Source organism: Sinocyclocheilus grahami, unplaced genomic scaffold (assembly GCF_001515645.1).
Source record: "Sinocyclocheilus grahami isolate Dianchi unplaced genomic scaffold, SAMN03320097.WGS_v1.1 scaffold142.1, whole genome shotgun sequence".
NCBI lineage: Eukaryota > Metazoa > Chordata > Actinopteri > Cypriniformes > Cyprinidae > Sinocyclocheilus > Sinocyclocheilus grahami.
Window position 1 is genome coordinate 1,284,961 of NW_015505321.1, and position 27,406 is coordinate 1,312,366.

General features: G+C 34.9%; 2 protein-coding genes across 3 annotated transcripts in view; one reads left to right on the plus strand and one right to left on the minus strand.

Moving 5' to 3' along the window:
• LOC107591489 (pre-B-cell leukemia transcription factor 3-like) overlaps window positions 1-21,422 on the minus strand; it is a 43,175-nt gene extending 21,753 nt beyond the window's left edge. Inside the window, exons 1-2 of one of the 2 annotated variants that reach the window (XM_016280644.1) lie at window positions 20,882-21,057; window positions 19,575-19,648 (exon numbers count right to left, since the gene is read on the minus strand). In XM_016280644.1, coding sequence (XP_016136130.1) covers window positions 19,575-19,648; window positions 20,882-21,057 — 250 coding nt within the window. Of the gene's footprint in view, window positions 1-19,574; window positions 19,649-20,881 lie in introns of both variants that reach the window. The other variant, XM_016280645.1, reaches the window with a different exon arrangement.
• Window positions 21,423-26,707: 5,285 nt separating this feature from the next.
• Window positions 26,708-27,406, plus strand: part of LOC107591490 (target of rapamycin complex 2 subunit MAPKAP1-like) — a 30,381-nt gene continuing 29,682 nt past the window's right edge. The window contains exon 1 of the mRNA XM_016280647.1: window positions 26,708-26,777. Coding sequence (XP_016136133.1) covers window positions 26,714-26,777 — 64 coding nt within the window. The 5' untranslated portion in view covers window positions 26,708-26,713. The remainder of the gene's footprint in view (window positions 26,778-27,406) is intronic.

Here is a 27,406-nt window from a genome sequence, read left to right on the forward strand (position 1 = left end):
TAAAATGTTAAAGTATAAGATTTGTCATCGATGCATCAAGAAAACAAGCGAATCATAATACGCCTGGTAAAAACTGCATATATCATGTGTATTTTTATGTGGTCTGTGTTGTTTATTTATTTATTTACTCATTTTAAAGACTAAAGCTCAAAACAACAAGACAGCTAATTTAATGATGTGTGTATAGGATGGATGAAAGGTTGAAGGTGTAGTTCGCTCAAAAAAAAAAAAAAAAATTCTGTCATCATTTACTCTCCTTCCCATCTCTCCAAACCCATTTTAGGTTACACATTATTTTAAGGTGTTCTTGTTACAGTGTAATTCTGCATATAAGTACTGAGTAATATTAATTCATTACATGTACTTACTATATGACTAGGGTTAGGGCTTGGCTTAAGGTTACTTCCATGTACAGTAATTATGCATAATTTATTGTTATTGTAATAGTAAGTATACAAGGACACCTTAAAATAGTGTTGCCCCATTTTATTCTTCCACTGGGGTGAGCTCTAAAAATGACCACCAAAACAAAAGTAGTCCTTATGACTTGTGTGCTTTATTTAATATCTTCTGAAGCAATTCTATAGGTTTGTGTGAGGAACAGAACAAATTTAAGTCATCAAATGCTTAAAAAAAGTCATTTAGGCTTTAGCTTTCAAATTTCATAATCTTTAAATATGGATTTTCAGATTTTCAGCCAATTTAATAAAAACTTTTATCAGTTCTACATACCAAATATAACTTCTTGGAATGAGGTGTATGAATACTGTTATGCAATGTAAAAATTATTTTTCAAAGTTGTAAATAACGATTATTGGAGTACGTTTTACTAGAAAATACTATTTCAGTCTTTCTACTTCAAAATGTCATGTTTGATCCAATGTGTTACTTGCCATTTCTGTGTTTCTTTGTGATTTCTGAGTGAAAATTAATCCAAAGTTAATCCTATAGTTTTTTGTTATTTTTGGATATTGACATCTGTTCTTATTCACTTTCACTGTAGGAAAAACAAGCCAGGACTTTCTGCTAAACAAAGAAAGTAAGTCATACAGGGGTTGGAATGACATGATGGTGAGTAAATTACTTTTCATTTTGGAGTGAATTATTCCTTTAACAGACCCTCGAAATAAATCATAAGACAACTAACTTGCATAAACCTTCACGAGTGGGGTCTCTCTCTAAAATAAATATAATCCAGAGCTCTGATATATATATATATATATATATATATATATATATATATATATATATATATATATATATATTCATTATGTTTTTTTTTTACATTATAGAATGAAATTAAGCTGTTTTGGCTTAGGCCAAAAAATACATTCAATTCATGATTTATTCTCTTAAAAAATAGTTTTAATAATATCAAATATAATATAAAAAAATACAAACTTTCATAGTTTTGCTTTGGATGTTTTAAAGATGCTAAAAAATTTACAGGATAAAAAAAATTATTTTTATTATTATTATTTATTTATTAACCAAGCTTCAGAGTGCACCAGTATTTATTCAAATGTTTTGAAACATTATTAATCAAGTAATTCATTCTTTTTTTTTTAACTATTCAACTTTGGTCCCACAATGAGTGCTGAAATAACATACTTTATCTTTAATGTAAATTAAATGAAACAAGCGATTGTCATGTTCTCCGATCATTAGACTGGATTTTTCTAAAAGTGAATGGCGTTCACGAGCTGAGGTGACTTAATAATAATCTATATTTCTCATTTTAGTGCTATCTCCCACATTTATCGGTCAGTTTATTTACACGCACACACTGTGGGCGACTTTAACTGTTTAAAGTGCAACAGTTTCTCTCTTCGCTACAAGATGAGGATCCTACAGCTGCAGCTCTAATCACTGTAATTAAGAGATAATTGGCATTAATTATTCTCACATAAGCTCATCACAAATCAACAGGAAAATGGCTGCTGCTGGTTTCCACACGCGACACACCGTGGTTAAGCTCTCAGAGACGCTTCGAAGCGTGTGAATTTACATCACAATGCATGTCTTCTTCTTACTGAAGTGTAAAGCATCTGTCAATCAAATGCAAGAGTGATCGTTTATATTCAGTTCAAATTGGTTTAATATTGGCACATTTGGATGAAATTTGAACTGCTTGTATCAATCAATTCTATGCATTTATTTTTGACTGTCAGTCAAGCATCAACATTACTATTGCTCACACTGACGGGTAGTCATTTTACACAAATCCTTGGTTACAGAGACTTCAGAATGCAGGACATAGCAACACCCTAGAACCCCTTAGCAATCTGGAAGCTCTGTAGCAACCCAGAACTCCCTAAAACAACATAGCAACACCTTAGAAACAACCCATAACTCCCTAAAACCATATAGCAACACCCTAGAAACAACCCAGAACACCACAGCAACCACATAGCAACAACCTATAAACAAGTCAGAACACCATAGCAACCACAAATAAATACTGTTTAAACAACGCATAATACCCTAGCAAAGACATAGCAACAACCTTGACACAACTTAGAACACCATAGCAACTACCGGGAACACCATAGCAACACCCTAGAAATAAACCAGAGCATTATAGAAACACTCTAGCAACAACCCAGAACACCCTATCACCCACGTATCTACACTCTAGAAAAGACATAGGAACACCCTAGAAAACCATAGAAACATCCTAGAAACAAACCGGAGCACCCTAGCAACCACATATCAACACCCTAGGAAACACCCAAAACTCCCTAGAACCACATAGCAACACGCTAGAAATAAGCCACAACACCATAGCAACCACACAGCAATACCCTAGAAACAACCTAGAACACCATAGTAAAAACAAAGAAATACCCCAGAACACCCTGACAACAAGGTAGAGACACCCTAGGAACAACCAAAAACACTCTAGATCCAACATAACAACACCCTAGAAACAACCCAGAACACCTTAGCAACCACATATCAGCTCTGTAGAAACCACCCAAAATGCTCTATCAACCACATATCAACACCCTAGAAACAACCCAGAACTCCCTAGAACCAAATAGCAACACCCTACAAACAAGCCACAACACCATACTGTTTAAACAACCCATAATACCCCAGTAAAGACATAGCAACAACCTAAACACAACTTAGAACATCATAGCAACAACCGGGAACACCATAGGAGCACCCAAGAAACAAACCAGAACACCCTGGCAACCACATATCAGCTCCCTAGAAACCACCCAAAACACCCCGTCAACCACATATCAACATTCTACAAACCACATGGCAACACCCTAGTGACAACCTGGAACACCATAGCAACCAAATAAACAAAACAACCCAGAAGCTCACACATTAGCCCCTTTCACATAGAAAATCCAGTCAATTGGCGTAAAATTACAGTAACGACTTTACCGGTAAATACAAAAATGCAGTGTTCACACAGGCGATGACGTTCCACCTTTTTAACAGTATAGCACCATTCACACATCGGTTTCAAATTATCGGTAAATTCTGTGACATCATTAACCAGAAATGACCTCTAAACGGCTGCGCCTCACGGTGTTGTGTCAGTGTTTTTGTTGATGTTTTTTTGTTTGTTTTTTTGTGTCAAATATTCACATTAATGTAGCTGCTTTTGGGCCAGAGACATCGCATTAGACGACTTCAAGCCAAACTACACAGTTCGTTATGTTATGATTGGCCCAGAGTTGTTGAATTATTAATTCGACTTTGTTGTAGTAGACGTCTTACGTGAGCACGTCCTGAATTCGGACGTGCTCATACCGGTAATCTTCATTCTGCGTTCACACACAGCATCATTCTGACAATATACCGGTAATGTTACAACTTCTCATACTGGTAAATTGCTGGAAAAAATTTACTGGTGTTTTTGAAAAGGTCATGTTCACACATGATCTCCTTATGGTAATTTACCAGTAAATTCTGTATGTGTGAAAGGGGCTATTAACAGCCATTCAGAAATGTAACATTTTTACAGATTCCAGCAAATTGTTTTTGCTCTTTTTTATGTATTTTTATGCACTTTCTGGCCTTAACCTCGCAGTTCCCGTCGTCCTCACTGTCAGCCTCACACCAGCCAAACACAACATCAGACTCAATGCAGCAGCAGCAGCGACATACACACACACAGCTCTGATAACAGGGCTAATGATGGTTTGTGTGTTAATTGGAGTGCATGGAGAGACTGTAGAGCAGTCAGTGTGTCACGGCTGAATAACAGCAGGACAGAGACGCTCAAGCTCTTCACAAGAACAGCATCCTAGGAAGAGGCGCGTGTTTTTAACAGCAGGGCTGGTGCTTCAGATCCTTTAATGAAAAATTGGACAAACGCAGGAAAGTCCCAGAGTTTAGCATTTTCAGAATCGACCAATAAATGGTACACTGTAATAAAAAACAAAACAAAGATGACTAAAGTACACTTACCTAGAAATATAATTCAGTGTAATTCAGTCCTTCTACTTCAAAAGTTTGTTTATTTCAGTGCTTTAATGGCCAATTATCTGTTAAATTTAATAGTGAAATTGGTTGATTTTTAAATTAATTTTAATACTTAACTTTAATAATTTAAATTTTATTTTAAAGTGTATTATATTTGTCTTTTATGGAAGCCCATTTTCACCACTAAAAAAATAGTTCATTGCAACTTTTTTATAAAGTTCAATTTCAAGAATAAAAACTGACTTTATTTCTTAAATTGAGAGTTTTTGTCTCACAATTCTGACTTAATCCCACGCAACAGCACGTTCATATCTTACAATTCGAAGAAAAAAGTCATAATTGCGAGATAAAAAGTCACAATACCTTTTATTTTTTTATTCAGTGGCAGAAACAGGCTTTTATAGTCTTTACATGTTAAGCTTGAATAGAGAAAATTATTTTAATAATTATCAATTATTTATTAATAATTCAGTAATTACTTCTGAAATATCCCAAACAGGCTATTTTGTAGACATATTGCTGTGAAATGTTTATAAACCTTGCATGATCCTAAGATATGATAGCAAAACATTTGGACTAACATTTTTACTAACAGTTTTCATTTGAACTTTACCTAGCAGTCTAATGCAGTACAGTTTTTCATTACAAAATATGTTATCAGCAACAATGTGAATAAATCTGAATAAAATGTACATTAATTTCAGACTGGGCAAAGGCAACAAATCAATATCTCTATTTTAGTGACCTAGAAATAGCACATAATCGTTGTTTTTCATTGGGCAAAAGCTGCATAAGTTTAATTCGATTTGTGTGTTTCTAAATCCTAAACCTTTGTTTCTTTCCAGGTATTAAATGAAAAAATCCCAGCTTCTCAATGCCATCTCACACGTTTGGACCTGCTGTGCAAAACAACGTGAATAATGACCAGCTCACAGGCGGTGGGGCATGTTGTCGATAGCGACAAATCAATTCAAAAGTTGTTTTGTCTTTGAGGAGTCATTTCATGGCTTGTTATCACTGCAGGCAAACGACCCACAGAAACCTTTCCAAAGGGGTTTGCAGAGATATTACATGTTGTCAAAACACAGCCTGATGAGAGAAACAGCAGGTTTAGCACTGCAACGATTTTGTGTCACTGAAAGCACGCTTCACTGCAACACGCCAATCCAAATACTGATACCAGACGCAATCTGAGAACACAAATCATAGATTGCATGCAATAATTCAGACACATTCCATGATTATTGAAGCCTGATCTTGCAATTCTGACTTTAGATCTCGCAATTCTAACTTTAGATCTCGCAATTCTGACTTTAGATCTCGTAATTCTGATTTTACATCTAACAATTCTGACTTTACATCTCGTAATTCTGACTTTAGATCTCGTAATTCTGACTTTACATCTCGTAATTCTGACTTTACATCTCGCAATTCTGACTTTACATCTCGTAATTCTGACTTTAGATCTCGCAATTCTGACTTTAGATCTCGCAATTCTAACTTTAGATCTCGTAATTCTGACTTTAGATCTCGCAATTCTAACTTTAGATCTCGTAATTCTGACTTTAGATCTCGTAATTCTGACTTTAGATCTCGTAATTCTGACTTTAGATCTCGTAATTCTGACTTTAGATCTCGTAATTCTGACTTTAGATCTCGCAATTCTAACTTTAGATCTCGTAATTCTGATTTTACATCTCGTAATTCTGACTTTAGATCTCGTAATTCTGACTTTACATCTCGTAATTCTGACTTTACATCTCGTAATTCTGACTTTAGATATCGTAATTCTGACTTTACATCTCGTAATTCTGACTTTAGATCTCGCAATTTTGACTATACATTTCACGATTCAGACTTTATATCTTGTAACTCAGACTTTAAATCGCACAATTGTAACTTTACATCTAACAATTCTGACTTATCTCACAATCTGACTTTACATCTCGTAATTCTGACTTTACATCTAACAATTCTGACTTATCTCACAATCTGACTTTACATCTCGTAATTCTGACTTTACATCTCGCAATTCTGACTTATCTCACAATCTGACTTTACATCTCGTAATTCTGACTTTACATCTCGTAATTCTGACTTTAGATCTCGTAATTCTGACTTTACATCTAACAATTCTTACTTTACATCTTGCAATTCTAACTTTATATCTTGTAATTCAGACTTTATATCTCACAATTTTAACTTTATATCTCGCAATTATGACTTTACATTTCGCAATTCTTACTTTACATCTTGCAATTCTGACTTTATATCTTGTAATTCAGACTTTATATCGCACAATTTTTACTTTACATCTCACATTTTTTACTTTACATCTTGCAATTTTAACTTTATATCTCGCAATTCTGACGTTACATCTCCGAATTCTGACTTTACATCTAAATAAACAAAAAACTTAGAGGCAATAATTTATGTACCTCATAAATTATCTTTATTATTATGATTTTCTAATTCAGAATATGATCAAGATTGTGATCAAGATGTGAATAAACATTAGTTCACTTTGATGGATGAGATTAAAAGAGTCAGTAAAATGATCCGAACACATGGGAGCTATTCACAGAACTTGGCTTCCAAAAAAAAAAAAAAAAAAAACCTGCTTTAGTAAAGTCCCATTTATGTATTGATTTACACTCCATAAAGAAACACTGAACTGGTTGGGAAAATGAGGAAGCCTCCAAAGATGGACATTCATACAGTGCATGACTCAGGATGACTAACCTGTGCGCACGCACCAGCCAATCAGATCCCTGATATAAGCTCACTCACTCTGCCTCATTAGCCAGCTATACCTCGTTAACGATGGCAGACTCTCAGTGGAATGCACGTTAATTATGCTAATCAGGAGAGTGCCGCTTAAAGTATTGTGTTAATGTCCCGTTTAGGAAGCATAAATCCAAAAAACACAGTCACCAATGTCAGGCTAATGAGGAGCTGCTAATCGCGACATTGCATGCATTGCATGGTCACATTTCAAAACATTTCCTCAATCGTAACCAGATTAACTGGTAAATGTGGAGTGGTCATTCCTGAGGAAAGGCCAAGCCGTGAAGCTTGGTGGAAGCCAATGTGAACTGTAATTCACCTCTGACGCTCATGCTTAGTCATGAAGATTTATTGATGGAAACTGTAAATGAAGGCCACTGAGAAGTCCATCGCCCGTTAGTGTGCGTGCAGCAATCTTTCTGGAACAGGAACTATCGATCGATATGATTTCCCAAGACTCCTCTGAGTTGGGCGTAGGAGCGGAACAAACTGTTTGTTTTTTTCAATGTCCCCTCTGAATACTACAGCTTTACACTGTGCAAATGTGAACTTTAACACAGTCTGTTGTAGTAGATATTCTTACAAGGAGGTCAGATATTAAGGAATTTCTTCAATATCTAAGGCAATCTCTGAACTGGTCTTTTCCATACAGTGAAAACATGATATGCATTGCAAAATTGCTGTATATGAAGCATCCAGATGGTGATGTAGAAGTAAAATGTGGAGCACAAAACCAGTCATAAGGGTCCATTTTTCGAAATTGAGATTTATACATCATCTGAAAGCTGAATAAATAAGCTTTCCATTGATGTGTTAGGATAGGACAATATTTGGCTGAGATACAACTATTTGAAAATCTGGATCCAAATATGGAGAAAATCATCTTTAAAGTTGTCCAAATGAAGTTCTTAGCAATGCATATTACTAATCAAAAATTAAGTTTTAATATATTTACAGTAGGAAATTTACAAAATATCTTTATGGAACATGATCTTTACTTAATATCCTAATGATTTTTGGCATAAAAGAAAAATTTATAATTTTGGCCCATACTATGTATTTTTTGGCTATTGCTACAAATATACCCCAGCGACTTAAGACTGCGTTTGTGCTCCAGGGTCACAAATATTCTGTGTCTGGGGTGGAAAGGGTTAATCAGCCCCAAATTTTTGAGAATAATGTGTTAGATCAATGGAGATAATTCCTGTGCATATTAAAACTGGGCACATCATGTTTGGTTACAAGACGCAAAACAAATGGCATTGACATTAAACCTGGTCAAATGCACTGTTAATAACTTTTATTTGCAGATCTGATGCAGTAACATTTAAAAAAAAAACTAGAAAAATAAATAAATCTTAAACTATTGTACTAGGTAGACTTTTAACATCTCCAACAACCCAATGAAGGGAAGAGATGAAGGCATGTCGTCTATAAAAACACTATTATTTGTAAATCAGCAGGTTGTAAAGAAAACATTTTTATTGTATATTTTATTTTATAATAACTCCAATAAAAATAATTTCCAGATTGCACTAGGCTCATGACCACAGGTTCTCCATTGAATGCAGTTCAGCCAGAATTGATAGTTTGGCAAGTTTGAAAAGAATTTGCAAAAGTTGCATTACCTACAGCCGTAGCCTAAAGCTTCAGTCTGATTTTGCATAACATTTATTTTCCCTGCATACATCCATACATCCTCGTCTGGTCTTTCTCGCCTCCCCTCTGTGAGGTGTCATAAATTAAGACAGGTCGTTTCTCCAGAGCGTTATATATCATCCAGAAATATGCTGTGTGTGAAGTGGACTAATTCATTATGACTGTGTGTGATATATAACAGCCACTCAAGAGGGTCAAGAGTACAGAAGAGCAATTAAAGCAGTCGAGCAGACATCAGCATCTTAAAACAAACACTAGTATGAGCCAAAGATTTACTGCTACTCTTCATTACCCAAATCAAAACCGGACACGAACTGCTGTAAGTCATGCATGTGACTCTTTCATAAGCATGGTATCAATCATAATACATATTCCCATGAACATCATAGAGTAAGAATGGCATTTTTACCATCACTGTTTATATTAAATGTAATTAAACCAGTATCATTTCACATGAACCTTGCCTTTTCCCAGTGTCAGTGTTTTCTGTTATTGGATTTTAAAGTAACAGTTTCTTTTCAAATTCTTGAATTTTGTCTGTCTATCTTAAGAATATACAAGAAATTCCTGAAATATCATACGGAATATCATGTATTTGTTTAAAATATTGAATTACATCCTTCTTTCTTAAGTGACAGATAAGAAATTCTTGGAATATCATGAGGAAGATTGTGCATTTGTTAAAATCTTTTGAGTTTCCTCCTTCTTTCTTAAGTGGTAAATAAGAAATTACTGGAATATCATTGTGGAATCTCATGCGTTTGTTCAAAATTTTCTGCCAAATCTGCCAAAAAATGGCTACATTCCTTTTTCTAGGTTATTTTAATTACAATTGCATTAGATCTGAAAATAAAAGTTTAATTTACTTACTCATATTCAATATCATGTTGCAAAGTTGTGTAGATTTTACTTAATACCAAAGAAATTACTGAAGATTGCATGCAAAAACCTGCAAAAGTAAACCTTTCTTTTTTTCAGTTCTTCCAGTAGTGTTAAAGGGGTCATATGATGCTGCTAAAAAGAACATTATTTGGTGTATTTGGTGTAATGAAATGTGTTTATGCGGTTTAAGGTAAAAAAAACACATTATTTTCCACATACTGTACATTATTGTTTCTCCTCTATGCCCTGTCTTTCTGAAACGCATAGATTTTTACAAAGCTCATCGGTCTGAAAAAACGAGGTGTGCTCTGATTGGCCAGCTATCCAGTGTGTTGTGATTGGCCGAATTCCTCAAGCGTGTGACGGAAATGTTACGTCCCTTACCATACTGTGATGCCTGCGGCAACTACATGTGACGACCCCGCGCTGGACTCCGCTTCGTCCACGGTAAAAGCCGATTCGGCGATCGACAGCGCGAAGTTGAAGTATTTCCTCAGCGACCAGCACGGATCAGCTCCAGGCATGACGAAGCAGATATCGTCCTCTTTTGGAAGACCAAACAAAGTAGTTTCGCTTTCACAACGAAACACACAGTGCCTTCACGACATGGCGGCGGCGGCAACAATACTACAACGAGAATAAAAGTTACGCCTTCTTTCTTTGCGTGAACATTTGGGCGGCGTTATGCAAATTTTCCCACATCGTGACGTAGACATGTGGGGGCGTGTTAGAACGAGCCGTTTTAGGTTAACCTAGATTGACTCTTAACTTTTATAAAGAATATCTCTTTGGTTTTGAGACTTTAGTCTTTGCAACTTTACAGATCTTCTTTATACACCAAGAGCTTGTAACACTCCAAAGAGAAAGAAAAACTTGAAATCGCATCATATGACCCCTTTAACATAACATTTCTTCGAAGTTAGCTGGTCTTTAATAACGTTCTCAAAACATTAGCACAAAAACGTTATTTACACATCATTCACCGAACATTTTTTTTCTGAAACATTTTAGTTGGACGTTCGTTGAACATTCAAAAGTAACTTTCCCATAATGTTTACAAATGGAACGTTCCCTTGCTGTTTCTCTAACATTCACATAACCAAGGAAACAAGTTTTTTTACACATTTTTTATACAACGTTTAGAGAATATTCAGAAAAAAACCTTTTGGTTACACTCTATTTATTACAGTGTAATTATACATTTAAGTACTGAGTAATATTAATTAACTTCATGTTTGCTATATGGTTAGGGTTTGGCTTAGGGTTACTTGCATTGTAATTATAATAGTAAGTAGCCTACATGTAACATGTTTAACAAGGACATCTTAAATTAAAGTGTTACCAACATTGTCATAACGGGAATACTGGCAAAACATTCTTGGAATATATTTTTGTCAGTTGGTTCAGAGACCATTCAAGTAACATTCCTATAATAATGTTTTCAAAATGATGAAATGGAACGTTCACAAAACCAAGAAAAACCGTGGTTAGAACATTTTAAAAACGGGACTTTTGGACATTCAGAAAACAAACAACTCTTGCATATCTGAATGGTGTTGTTGTTAGCTGAGTAGAGGTCATATGCCTAGTTGTGTGATCCAAATGTCCTCCGACCGTCTTTAACCATATTTAACGTGCAGTACAATACAATCGCACTTTAAATATGTGGCCGCAAGCACGTGTCCATTGATTACTGTAATCTATCACATTACAGTACAACTATAGGACATATTTGAGCAAGAATACATTGAAATCTTGTTGGTCCGATGACAGCGCTGACGACAGCAGCCACTTTATCACGTTAAGATGTTTAAGCGGGAGCAGCTGCGCCGTCCAGCCGTACCGCGAGTCGGTCACTCCGAGTTGTCAGGTCTGATAAACGAGAGCCGAGCTGTTCAATTTCACATTTCGTCCTCGTCATATCCAGCACTCGGTGATCATGCGCCACTGACCCGTGGAGGGCGGGCAGGAGGATATTGATAAAACAATTATCTGCTCGCCGCTCATTTGATTTTCTATTTCAATTACTGCCAGCGAGACGGGAACGGGGAGGATTGCACTATTGATTTTTTCCCCCGTGACAGGAGAGTGCGAGACTCCTTCAAAGCCGTGTAATAGCATGCTGTCCCATGTCCTTGTCTGCTTCAAATCTCACTTGTTGCAGTTATGTGTTTGGGGGAGAAACGGATGTTTAAATTAGTTAAACATCTAAAATACACATTTGTGACCCTGGAGCACAAAACCAGTCTTAAGTCGCTGGGGTATATTTGTAGCAATAGCCAACAATACATTGCACACTCTAAAAAATGCTGGGTTAAATACAACCCAGTGCTGGGTAAAATAGGGACAAACCCAGCAATTGGGTTGTTTTGACCCAGCGGTTGGGTTACTACCCAGAAGGTTGGGTTAAACATTTAACCCAAAATAACCCAATTGCTGGGCTTGTCCCTATTTTAACCAGCACTGGGTTGTATTTAACCCAGCATTTGTACATTTTCTACTATAAATATATTAAAACTTAATTTTTGATTAGTAATATGCATTGCTAAGAACTTCATTTGGACAACTTTAAAGGCAATTTTCTCAATATTTAGATTTTTTTGCACACTCAGATTCCAGATTTTCAAATAGTTGTATCTCGGGCCAGTTCAGTATAGCACTTAGCCTACGCTTCACCAAATGTAACAGTTTTATTCCTATCTATATTCCAAAGGTGTTAATGGGGGGGGGGGGTATTTTCTGATTTTTGGAGTAAAAACTAACTCTAATATGTCAACAAAATTAATACAAGAATTTAAAACATGGCTTTATCCTGTTAATGCATGTAAATTTCCAGAGAAGTTGCTATTTAAAAAAAAAAAAAACGGAAACTATTGTCTTATACTGTGATTAATCGAAGTGGGAAAATATGGTGATATAGGTTTTTTTTTAAATCACCATTTGGTGTCTCACTGTAAACAATATTTTTGAAAGGCTAAAAAGTTTTTATTAAAAAGGTCAAAAAGTTAAGTTGAAAAAAGTTAATATTTTAATAAAAGATTATGAAGACAAATATATTTTTCTTATCTAAAAAGACCCAAAAAATACGTAAGTAAATGTGATAAATTCTGATTTCATTTTGACATTAAAGCTGTTCTTGACAACAACAACATCAAAAAATTGTCAAGAGATATTTTAAACGACTAGTCATTTAAAAAGCCATTAGACTAACATGTTGGATATGAGCTATAATTATTAATCATTGCTAAAACAAACAAACAAAAAATGCTCAAATAGTCACATAATCATCTGATTAGTCAATTTATCAACTAGTTGTAGTGTACATTATCATGTTGTAGCACCATGCATATCAGTTAAAAGCCCTTAAACTTTATCTAATCAACTCCAACCATGAGATTCCCAAGAGACTCTATTGATGCCACTGATAGACAGTCATAAACCAAACCTGCTAAACAGCAATATAAAAGAGCTGCAATGATCAAAGACAATGGAAAAGAAGAAGTGCACTGTGGGAAAATCAAGCCCAGTGCAAAGATTTCATGAGCTCCTCCTTTTAACAAACCAGGGTGATCTCAATCATATTCATAAACAATATCCACATACTGACAGCATCTTGTGAACAGACTTTTATGCATGTGCAGCTTTAAAGTCTGAATATTTACAAATCCTTTGAAGAATGGTCTGAACTGGACCTGAACTTCAACTCAGACTCAAACACAGCAGAACTTTTGGTTCTCAGTAAATGAAGAAACTCTGAAATAAATTTTTATTGCAAACTCATTTATAAAGCAAATCTAAATTGTGCATAAAACTAAACAAGTATGAAACATAAGTGACATTTTGACATGACGGTGAAACGCATATTGCATATAGGCTGCATACAAAATTCTTTGAATACAAAGGTTTATGTTATTGCATCTATAATAAATGTGTTTAACTCCATTACATAACATGGTTAATGCATTTACCTTATATTGCATATGTTATATTATATTGGATATACATTGCAATATAATATTCAGTAACTCTGGAAGAATTTGTAAATGGCAGAACATATGTGGTTTTAGGCTGTTGTGCTTTGCAGCAAGTTTTAAGCTTCCATTTGTTGCCTAATATTTTCATCTCAGAAAAAAATGAAGTTTATACCAACCAACCTCCAAACTGGATATGAATAAAATATCAGTTTCTTCTCCTCAGCAGCAAATGAGGGTTACTTGCCTTGTTAAGGCAGAGAAAATGCTGATTAAATTTTCATTTCACTGCACCACACTTCTATCTATCTATCTATCTATCTATCTATCTATCTATCTATCTATCTATCTATCTATCTATCTATCTATCTATCTATCATCTATCTATCTAAGCTTTTATTTTTAATGTTTTCAGTTTTCATTTTATTTTTTTAAAGTTTTATTTATTTATATGAACAATATATGTATTAGAACTATATTAAAAAGTGTTAAAATCCCCCCAAAATATATACTTTGCACTTTTTCTACTTAATTTTTTTTATAATAAATCATTGTCTCAAATACTGCAGTCATTCCAAGCATTTTAGAAAACAACTGCATTTTTGTGGAAACTATTTATTACTAAATATTTTTTTAATTCGGAAACAGAAACAGTACAGTTCTGAACTATTTTTTATCAAATAAAGTGACTGCTAGCTTATCCTCTTTTCCTCAAAAAAGTAAGAAAAGTGATGCTTATCATAAATCCACATTATCACTTTTACTAGAATCTGTAATCAAGGCCACTTTTCAAGGACATACGATAAAAAATAATTATTTAGATGAAAAATCTGAAGTTTCATATTTCAAGATTTCAAGTTGTCAAAAGTGGATCTAATTGAAGAATTACCAATATCCAACTTCACAAATATTAACATTTTCTCTTAAAAATGGAAGATTAGCCAAATACAATAGCACTAACATTTTCAATAAATTCCATTTTTAATAAGTCATAAAGAATGGCCCAAGATTTAATTCAAGCAAAATGAAGGATATTCTTTACAGGGTGAACATAATTTCTGTTTTGCACCTGGAAAGAAAAATTAAGAATTAAGAACACACCTGCGTTTCTATGCATGAAAAAAACACACACAACCTCCTGATGCATGACAAAAAGAGGCCTTGTGTGAAAGTAACACACACGTGATGTCTTGAGCAGCCCGACTCCTGTTATATTTACGCTCCATAAAATATATGACCCTTCCCTCTCAGGCTTTTATCCCATGTGGAAAAATTATGGATGACTGCAGATCACAAATGGCACTCATATCGCATGCACGTCACAGGGGAAATGTAAAATATTAAAATACACAAGGTGGGGTGTGTAGCGTTTACTTTAGGGAAATGAAATATGAATGGAGTGATACTTTAGCTCAATTGAGCTAACCTGTCGAGAGCGTGAGGTTGTGCTGACAGAACTAAATCAGTGTCTTTCAGGTCGTCTTGACAACAGACTTCATCATTTTTGCTCAATGTCTTTTAAATGATGGTGTTTTGGTGATTGTAAGTGAATGTATGAAATCAGTTCTCCTCAAGTTCATCGCATTAACTATGAAAATGTTCCATTACTCAGCTAACAGGGAATGTTCTGGCAAGGTTCTCTCAAATTTTAGAACATTAACAGAATGTTCATTTAAAGTTTTCTGGTCTTTCATAATGTTCTCAAAACATTAGCAAAAATATTATGTATTTCTCAACGTTTTTCCTCTGGCTATTTTTAAACATGATTACTTACTGTACTTGTTTCAGATGGTTCAGGGAACTTTTAAAAGTAACTTTCTCATAATGTTTGCTAAATGATAATATTGAACATTCCCTTAAAGGGATAGTTCACCTAAAAATGAATATTCTGTCATTATTTACTCACCCTCAAGTTGTTCCACACATTAGTTTTTTTTCATCTGTTGAACACACAAAAAAAAGATATTCTGAAGAATGTTGGTAACACTATGAAAATGTTCCATTACTCAGCTAACAGGGAATGTTCTGGCAAGGTTCTCTCAAATTTTAGAACATTAACAGAATGTTCATTTAAAGTTTTCTGGTCTTTCATAATGTTCTCAAAACATTAGCAAAAATATTATGTATTTCTCAACGTTTTTCCTCTGGCTATTTTTAAACATGATTACTTACTGTACTTGTTTCAGATGGTTCAGGGAACTTTTAAAAGTAACTTTCTCATAATGTTTGCTAAATGATAATATTGAACATTCCCTTAAAGGGATAGTTCACCCAAAAATGAATATTCTGTCATTATTTACTCACCCTCAAGTTGTTCCACACATTAGTTTTTTTTCATCTGTTGAACACAAAATAAAAAGATATTCTGAAGAATGTTGGTAACCAAACAGTTGGTGGTAGCCATTGGCTTTCATAGTACTTTTTCCATCTATGGAAGTCAATGGCTACCGGCAACTGCTTGCACATTCTTCAGAATATCTTCTTTTGTGTTCAGCAAGAAAAAAGAAACTCATACAGGTTTACAGGAGTAAATGATGACAGAATTGTAATTTTTGTGTGAAATATCCCTTTAACGTATTTCCTAATGTTCAAATTACCAAGAAAAAAAACTAGTTTTTTAAAACATTTAAAAGAATGAACATTCAGGGAACATTTAGAAAATGTTCATACTTACTAGTTTCAGATGGTTCAGAGAATATTCAAGAGTAACCTTGCCATAATGTTTTTGCAAATTAAACGTTCCCTTAATGGTTCTCTCATGTTTAAATAATCAAGAATTTTTTTTAACTTTTTGAACATTCAGCGAACTTTTAGAAAACGTTAATACAAGCTTCAGAGAACATTCAAAAGTAACTTTACCATAATGTTTGCAAAATCATAAAATGGAACGTTCCCTTAATGTTACTCTAACATTCAAATAACCGAGTAAAAAAAAACATTTGATCAACATTTAAAAAACGGAACGTTTTGAATGTTTAGAGAACATTCAGAAAACTTTAATACTTTATAGTTTCAGATAGTTCAGAGAACATTCAAAAGCAACTTTCCCATAATGTTTGCAAAATTATTAAATGGAATGTTTCTTTAATGTTCAAATGACCAAGAAAGTTTTTTTTTTAACATTTAAAAACTGGACGTTTGAAACATTTAAAGAACATTTAGAGAACATTCAGAAAACGTTGAACTAAGAATTAATTAAAAAAAAAAACATTTCAGATGTTTCAGAGAACATTCAAAAGTAGTTTTCTATAATGTTTGCAAAATGATAAAATGGAGTGTTCCCCTAATGTCTCTCTACCGTTCACATGACCAAGGAAACATTGAAAAAACTGGACGTGTTGAACATTCAGAGAACATTTAGAGGTTATGTTTTCATAACTTAACAAGAACATCAGCATAACATTCTTATTATTGTTAGCTGGGCTATAATGCTTCAGAAACAAAGTTGCACAATCCTTTTTATCTTCATTTTCAGCACTAGATCACTTTTTTATACTAGATCTAATGCATTTCTTTTTGTTTTGCTTGTAAAGTTTTCAGCTATTTTTCTTTATAAAAGACAACATGCACACTCAAAATGCACAGACATTAGCTGAATGCTTTTGGTTATACTACTCAGCGAGCGCAGTAAACATTTGCTCAAGAAACGTACATTGTGCTTTTAGCTCTAAACAGACATAGAAGTACATAAGCAGGGAAGGAACGCCAGGGATTTAAATCAATTATGCTCCATTCTCGTGTCCATTTTCCAGGCCACTGATCCATGTCGCCCGTCTCTGACAGTCCTCCACAGCCTACGGGGTAAGCAAGCTGAACACAAGCCGCCTGGGCCGAGAGAGTGTAATGATCCACCCACCACAGTCAAGCGCATCTTAACCACTGTGCAGCCCAGTTAATTCCACAACTCACTGCTATATACACACCAACTGCTTGTTTTGCTTGTAAAGTTTTCAGCTATTTTTCTTTATAAAAGACAACATGCACACTCAAAATGCACAGACATTAGCTGAATGCTTTTGGTTATACTACTCAGCGAGCGCAGTAAACATTTGCTCAAGAAACGTACATTGTGCTTTTAGCTCTAAACAGACATAGAAGTACATAAGCAGGGAAGGAACGCCAGGGATTTAAATCAATTATGCTCCATTCTCGTGTCCATTTTCCAGGCCACTGATCCATGTCGCCCGTCTCTGACAGTCCTCCACAGCCTACGGGGTAAGCAAGCTGAACACAAGCCGCCTGGGCCGAGAGAGTGTAATGATCCACCCACCACAGTCAAGCGCATCTTAACCACTGTGCAGCCCAGTTAATTCCACAACTCACTGCTATATACACCAACTGTAGCAAATGCTCAGGGAATGTGTACTATATGCATACATAGACTGATATTTCAGATGCATGTCTGCAATCACATTTAGGTCACTTTTTAGTCATGTTCATGGTTTTGTAATGCCATTATACTAGATATATTAAAATTGTGATCATGGTAATATCGTATTTAGTGGTGCTGGAGAAAGCATTATTATGGACAGAGGACTTGTATGTTAGCCGAAAGCAATGGTTTGCAGTTGAAAACGCATTAATGATGGATATGTTTCATGCAAACACACAGATTTTTGCTTCTCAAGATGTTAACTGATGGACTGGAGTGGTGTGGATTACTTGTGGATGTTTTTATCAGCTGTTTGGACTCGGCACCCATTCACTGCAGAGCATCCATTGCTGAGCAAGTGATGTAATGCTATGTTTCTGTTCCCATGAAGAAACAAACTCATCTACATCTTGGATGACCTGAAGGTGAGTCAATTTTCAGCAATTTTTTTCATTTTGGGTGAACTATCATTGGGTGTAAATGCAAGAATGCAACTACTGCTTTACTAGTAAACCTCTAACAATTATTCTAAAATCCTTTTATGCATGACTATTATCTCTATTGCTAACACAACAGCCTGCATCAATGTTTATGTTGATATTTATTTATTTGTTATGCTTTATAGTCTCTTCTAATTAAATTTCATTGCCCAAATAGATATATAATATTCAGCATGATTGATTTCACTCATTAGCTCTGTCAGATTGCGTCAATACTAAAATGCCCCCAGCAGACTTCTGAAGTGCTTACTTAATATAAAGCACGACTGTAAATCAGCCTAATGAATCAAAAGCAATTGCTTTGCTGTACTTCAATCTGACAATTGATTGTACAGAATGAGAGATGCATATTTACAAATATGCATGCACTGCAAAAATTGTTTTTGTAAGTGTAGTCAGCATGCTGAGTTGTAAAGGGGAGTTACTCACTACCATGGTAATGTCTGAATGTTTACTGCACTGGCACTAGAGTGCGCTGTCATGACTAAATAATGTTTTATACTAAATTTACACAACCAATTGCCCCACAGAGCCAATGAATTTCCATGACTTTTCAAGGCATTTGATTACTTACAAAGCAGTTTAATTAGAAAGCAATATCAAGCCAATGAAATATTATCAAGCTGAGAATACATAGAAGTATATATATATATTCACTGTAGCCATTTGACTTTTCGACCTATTCCCATTTTCTGACATAAGGTGCACAATTCTGCATAAATTGATGATTTTAAATAGAGATGAAGTTTCTGAACAAAACCGCACAAACAGCTCATTCACACTTTGGTAAGGAAGCATCTGTCATTGTAAAACACACTATTGTCTGTAATAAACGTGAGCTTCTGCAGGACTGCTGGTGGCTATTGTGAATGTAACAGCGGGCTGTATTGAAGAGCATCATCCGTGCAGGTGTATTATGGCAGCGTATTGTGTGGGGCATAAAGGAGCACTTACCTGTTTTCTCTTTGATTTCACAGAGCACGCTGAACAGAGCCGGTTTCATTCTGTGACAGCTCAGCCCATGCTTTCTTTCAAGGAAAAACAGGAAGGATACAGAATAACTGATCATTCATACATGCCATTAACACAGTGTTTTACATTCATAGTTCCTCTGCTGTGCTACTAAATGTATCGTCTTGATTCCACCTGATTGCACCTCACAGCACCATGCGCGTTCAGCCAGTGTTTCTCAATAGGATTTAGGAACATTATTATGTTTCACGTGCATTTATGGAGTACTTTTCTTTTATTGTTTTAAAGACATTTATATAAAACCATATTGATATGTTTAAACCAACATCAATGTGGTAAATGTATTATGGTGCATTGGTCTCTACAAAAGAGGTCTGCAACAAATGACACTGTATATAAGCTGTAGAATATTTTCTACGTTGTTAATATAATTAAACACCAACTTACTGAGACATATACAACACATAACTGAATTAATGCTTTTATATTTTAGCAGCACATCATGTTTTTGTTTGTTCTAAATAAACACTGACTATTTTTCAGGTCGGGCTAAGTTGTGTTTTATCATTTTAATTTATGTAGCATTTTCAATATATTTTATATGTAATTTATTTATTTTCATATTTTTTTTTGTAATATTATTTAAAAGAATTTTCAAATATGTTTTTGCATGTTACCTTTTAACATTTTTTGCTTTGTTTGTTATGTTTATTTCAAAATATTTTAAATAAAATTGAATTTGTATTTTTTTGATATTATATTATTATAATATTATAATGTAATGTTTTTTTAATTGCATGTTACATTTCACATTTTTCTTGTCTCATGTATTGTTTTGTTGTTTTATCTATTTTAAAATATTGAAATATATTTTTTGTATTTATTTTCTTTTATGTTATTTTAATGAATTTATTAAAGATTTTTGCATGTTACTTTCTACATTCTTTCCTGTTTACCGAATTGTTTTGTTGTTCATGAGTATGTTACTGTTCACATTTCCCTGAAAAGCCTATAATTGGCTGTTTAATGTCACGCTGTGATAACTTACCCCATATCGTGTGACAACATGCCCCACTATAGGAAGCGTGGCGTGTTAAAATTAATTGTATCTGGACAACAACAGTGCAAGTGCTAAATAGTTTTTATATTCAACACTGTAGAAATAGACTTTTAAAACCACACTGATAAACATTCGCCGGAGGATAAAAGCTGCTTGTAAATACACCTTATTGGTATTAATAAATTGCGCAACCATGGAGAGCATTGTAAAGTGTCATTGTAAAACTAACTTTGCCTGAGCCTCGTCCAGGCTCTGGTCGGTGATGGTCATGATCTGATGCAGAATGTCTCCGATGTCCTGCTTGTTTCTCGCGTCGGATCCGTCATGAGGCACCGGTAAAGCCACCAGGTGTCCGGCGAGGGTCACGCCGCCCAGGGTCTGCATCAGATGACTCTGCTCCTCCATCCTCCGCCTCAAAGAGCTCTGGTTTCTTTTCAAATCCACACAAGAGAGATGTTGATGCCGTCCTGAATCAATGCAATGGAAATGACGGATGCGCAAGAGTCCCGAGTGCGCGAACACAAAAAGTGCTTTAATAAAACGACCCACCGATTTCCAGAATCAGAAACAGTCTAGTGCACTCTGATGCTTTTACTGTTCGTCATTTACCTCGTTGCAATGTTTCTTCACACTATTATTCCATGCAGTCCAGTGGCAGCTTCTGCAAAACTTCAGAAAATCCCCCTGTGTTTGATTTTCATCCTCGAGTAGAAAATAAATTAGTGATAAAAATGGGATGCATAAGAGCTGCAGTAAACCATTGGCTTCCCAGTGTTCTTCCTTCCTGTTGTTGAGCTGTGGAATAACGCAGACAGGTTGTTAAACGCGCCTCGCGCTCTTCTGGATGATCTACAGCAGATGTAATGGGTTGTGAGAATATCCGTGTGGATTCCTGTGTGCGTCTCGTGCGCAGCAGCTCCTCCTGATGATGTTCCCAGTGTTGCACAACAGCGTGCAGACAGGCGGCTCCGCCCACCCGGGGTCTGCAAGTGTGCATCCGTGCTCACCATTACATACATTTATATGTTCAGAGTCTGGACGAGGCTCGGGCAAAGTTAGGTTTAAAATGACACTTTACATTGCTGTCCATGTTGATACAACTTAATAATGATTTATTAATACGCAGCTTCGCACCATGCACGACACATTTTTAAACTCCGGCGAATATTTATCAGTGTGGTTTTAAAAGACCATCTTTATACGGTCTTGAATAGCAACTAAAAACTATTCAGCACCTGGATATTGCACTGTTGCTGTCTGGGGGGGATAAAAAATGAACACGCCTCACATCCTATAGACTCTATAGCAGGGTTCCTCAAATCTTGCCCTGGAGGGCCAATGCACTGCAGAGTTTAGCTCCAACCCTGATCAAAGTCACCTACCTGGGATTTTCTAATGATCCCGAAGACATTGATTAGCATGCTCAGGTGTGTTTGATTAGGGTTAGAGCTAAACTCTGCAGGAAAGTGGATCTCGTAGGCCAGATTTGAGGATCCCTGCTCTATAGGATGTGTGGCGTGTTCATTTTTTATTTTTTTATATATATAATATAGAGAGATATGTTGTTAAACGGTATGGGGTAAGTTGTCACACTGTGTCATTCAGCGAAATGTGAACTTATGAAAAAACAAAATTCAGAAAACAGCAAAAATGTACAAAGATAGCATGCAAAAATATAAAATCGATAAATAAGTAGATAATAATAATAATATCGAATAATATAAAAATGTAAAATAAATACAAATAAAATATATTAACATTTTTGAAAAAAAAACTATACCTAAAATGGCAAGCATCTATAAGACTGCATGTACAAATATTTAGTTATAATATTATAATAATATACAATTAAATAATATTTTTTAAATCGTTAAAAATACAAATATATTTAAAATATATATATATATATATTTAAATATAAATGTAATTTAAAATATGGTCAACAGACATGTAAAATTATAAAACACAACTTACCCCGACCTGAAAAATAGCCAGTGTTTATTTAGAACAAACAAAGTTGGAGTTTTGAATTATATTAACAATGCAGAAAATATTCTACAGCCAGTGTCATTTGCTGCAGACTGCCACTCGTGTCAAACAAACAAACAAGCAAGCAAGCAAATAAATAAATAAAGTAATTGCCAAGAAATAAATAGGTAAACAAGCATATAAATTCATTTGAAAATGTTTTGTCAGGTAACCTGAAAAATATGCTTCATGTGAAAACATCTAACTGATCTGAATCAATAGAACTGCAACAGTTTAAACTAATATTTATTTTTTAATAGATCTGTTCAGGTCAAACAAAAAAGTATAAATAACTACAAAATAAATGAATAAACAAGTAAACAAACAAATTTAAACAGCAACGTTGTAAACAGGCGGTCTAATCGATCTAACAGGTTAAACTAATTTTCAGATTTTCTGATCATTACAGTAACTACTGCACATTTCCATTCGTTTTTTAACCGTTGTATCCATGGTGCAATAAATTTGATTTCATCATCGTCATAAAAACATAATATTATACACAGCAACAAAATAACTTAGTATACAATCATATATAAATTTGTATATGCACTAAAAATAAATAAATGTTAGCGCTTTATTTTTACATTTGCGTAAATTCCAAAATTTTTGTGTGATTACAGCCTTTCGCTAGATTTGGAATGAGAACCGTTTGTAAACCTGCTGTCAGGCTTCCCTGTAGTTTTTCACCAAAACAACAGTTCAAAGGTTGAACTCTTTCAAGTATCGATTAATCACTGCCCAATTTTATTCCCTTATTGTTGTGGCAATTTGTCCATGTGTTATCGAAAATGGTATTGATTATTTATTTTATTCATGGCATTGAAGTTAGAAATTCCAGTATTGTGTCTCTCAGAACAACTTAAAGGAATAGGTCACCCAAAAATTTTAATTTGCTGAAAACTTACTCAACCCCAGGCCATCCTAGATGTAGGCCTAGATGAGTTTGTTTCTTCATCAAATTTGGAGAAATGTGGCATTGCATCACTTGCTCACAAATGGATGCTCTGCAGTGAATGGGTGCCGTCAGAATGAGAGTCCAAACAGCTGATAAAAACATCACAATAATCCACACCACTCCAGTCCATCAATTATGGTCTTTCGAAGTAAAAAACTGTGTTTGTAAGATACAAATCCATGATTAAGACATTTTTAACTTCAAACCGTTGCTTTCAGCTATAATAGGATAAAATAAAAATATGGCTAAAATAAAAACCCATAATCTATTATTAGCTTCCTCCAGTGAAAAAGTCATCATGTCTGAATCAGGAAAAAAAAAAAATGTATAGACGAAGCATCGTTTTTAAGCAAAAATAGTTAAGAAACACACTAAACAAATATGTTGGCGGATTTTGAAATGAGAGGACAAGAGAGGGCTTTTTCACTAGAGCAAGCGTTGTTATGGATTATGGACTGAAATTTTGGCCAGAAGCAACAGTTTAAAGTTAAAATGCTTTAATGAATTTGCTTCTTACAAATACACAGCTTTTGGCTTCATAAGATGTTCATTGATGGGCTGGAGAGGTGTGGATTATTTGTGTATTATTGTGATGTTTTTATCAGCTGTTTGAACTCTCATTCAGATGGCCCCCATTCACTGCAGAGCATCCATTGGTGATCAAGTGATGTAATGCTACATTTCTCCAAATCTGGCCTGATGGTGGGTACATATTCAGCAAAGTTTGGGTGAACTGTTTCTTTAAGAGTGCTCATGCTTATCTTGCGCTCTCAGCATTTTCAGTATGTGGCTTCGCATTTTGCAGAGGGATCAGATATGAGCATGACAATGGCTTGTCAGTTTTTCAGTGTGAGAAGATGCTTATTGGTCACTACCAGAGTTTACTAACCGTTAATATCAAACATGCTCAATGTTAAAAATCTGCTAATGGGATGCCGGCCTAAACTTAACCTTGCACGCTTCTGCTTCAGTTTGCTCTGTGGTGTCATCCCATGAATACTTCTCTTTCTCTCTGAACGTGTTTTCTATCTGTATTGCTTTGCTTAAAGCAGTTCAGTTGATGATGCTGAGAAATGTGACCTTTGAAGCCATTTAGGTCTCTAACAGGAAATACAGCTATAACTTGCTTTTAAATATGTTAAACAACAACAAGTCTTAGCAAGTGTAGTATGTTATCATTATATCAATTAGCATTTGTCTGGTCATCATCTGAACTGCTGCATGGCTTTCAGATGGACAGGAATCACAGTTTATTAGGGTTGGGAATCGAGAACTGGATCCTTTTCCGATAACTGTTCTGGAACCTCAGTCTCCAGACCAGAAAGTTATTTTTGATCTAAAACATTTATTCATTTAGCAAAATATGACATTTGAGGAAGTTCTGTGTATTTAGATTTTTGCATTATATCTGAACTAATTTGACGACAGGCTGCTGAGGGCCCTAAATGCAATTGATTGCAATTGAAAGAACTGCTTCCTAAATAGCGATTATTCAGAAAACCTGAAAGAATTGTTAAAGCATTCCTCAAGGAACCAGAATCTTTAAGTGGAATCTGAATCGGAGCCAGAATCGTTCGTTTCCTTACTATTCCCATCCCTGCTGCTTACTGATTATCAATAGGCTGAAACCTTGGAGCAAAATAAAGCAGAAAGTTAGGCTGGACTTAAACACTTTAGCTATATTTTTGCTGCTTCGTCTTTCCCTCAAAGCTTTCCTGTTAATGCAGCTATATTAGTCTTTACTGTACCAGCCACTCAGAATTGAGCAGGAAAAACGATCTGTATTGGGGCTCAATAAATGTTTACACAAATGAAAAGGAAATTAGCATTTTGATCTCAATAGGTACCATTTTTAAATGAAATGTTTCTTTGGGGGAATTTGTTATTTTTACTATCTGATTTTCCTTTTCTGTGATCAAGGGTTAATCAGATTGTGCTTGTTGGCTGGGAATGGCAACTGACTGAAATTGATTTGTACTCTTAGACGATCTTGCCTTTGCAAACCAGTGCTAAAATTGTTTCCGGTGAAATTCGATCTTTTGTCTTTTGGAATCAGTTGTAAGCTTATCTGATGATTTCTTTAAACGAATAAATCTAGTCTTTCTTGTTTTTCAGTATCAATCCTGTTCAAAATCATCAGTATGAGCACAAGTTAGTTTTAGTGTTTTGATATTGGACTATTACAGAGAATATCTCAACAAATGTGACAATGTTGTGCAGTAGATAGCAGCAAACACACAGTGTTTTATATTGAAATACCTCTAATTAAATTCAAAGAGTAGTTTGACAAAGCAAACCTTTTTCGCATGGAAAACAGTCAGTTTCTCACATGACAGGTGAGTTATACTTATTATATTTTGCTTAGGCATCAATTTCACAATTATGAATGCAGAAAAACCAGTGCTAAAATTGTTTCCGGTGAAATTCGATCTTTTGTCTTTTGGAATCAGTTGTAAGCTTATCTGATGATTTCTTTAAACGAATAAATCTAGTCTTTCTTGTTTTTCAGTATCAATCCTGTTCAAAATCATCAGTATGAGCACAAGTTAGTTTTAGTGTTTTGATATTGGACTATTACAGAGAATATCTCAACAAATGTGACAATGTTGTGCAGTAGATAGCAGCAAACACACAGTGTTTTATATTGAAATACCTCTAATTAAATTCAAAGAGTAGTTTGACAAAGCAAACCTTTTTCGCATGGAAAACAGTCAGTTTCTCACATGACAGGAGAGTTATACTTATTATATTTTGCTTAGGCATCAATTTCACAATTCAGATTTAGCCATAATTATGTGAGGCTGTAATTATGTTATGCTTGTTCACACAGTTTTTGGTCAATGTAAAAAAGACTGAAATACTGATGCCGGGTTATGCTGAGGTTTGTTCCTGGAGTCGTTCAGTTTCAGTCAGTACGTTTTGTCATGGCAGCTGTTGAAATGCGCATTAATCCTGGGCTAGGGATTGATAATCACTAGCACTCTAGCTTTGTAACTTTGATGAAATGGATGTGGCTTAGCGCTGGTTTTGGGATGCTTTTGTCGGGGAGGGGGATCTTTGAAATATTTCTCTATTATGTACCATCTGAACAACTTGTGCCCAGGACGACAAGACAGTTTCGTGAGACCTGAGCCTGCTGGTAAGCAAGTGTTCAGGACGGGAAACAGTGCTGAAAATATCAATATGAATCTGATGAATCTTATCTGTGAATCAAATTCAGTTTGAATTTCAGCAATTCATTCTGTAATCTCAAAAGGACATTCTTTAATTGGATGTAAGACTTTTTTGTAATTATTTCATGACTTTAAGAGGTCTACATAATTGTTGTTGTTTTTTTAAATGGGGTTGAAATCCAACTAGGTCCCACAGACCCTTACTGTGCGTTCACACCGCCGCCGTCGAGAGCGTCAAAAATCGCTCTGGCCGCCCTGCCAACAACGCTGTAGAAAGATTCGTGGATGCTCTGATGTAGATCGAATGCTTATCTTGTATTTAAAGGGGTCGCAAAGCAAACAAGCTTGTTGATCTTGTGCAGGCTGACCACAAGGAGGGTAACGTTATAAGTTAACCTCATTAAATATTGTTGTGGACGAAGATCCTTTACCTAATAATGTATAAAGCACTAAGACCACACTGTAAAAATACTCTGATACAAGTAAAAGTCCTGCATTGAAAATGTTACTTAAGTATAATCAGGTATAAACATTACTTAATGTAAGTATAATCAGGAAAATTGATTTAAAGGTTTAAAAGTGAACTGGGACTATT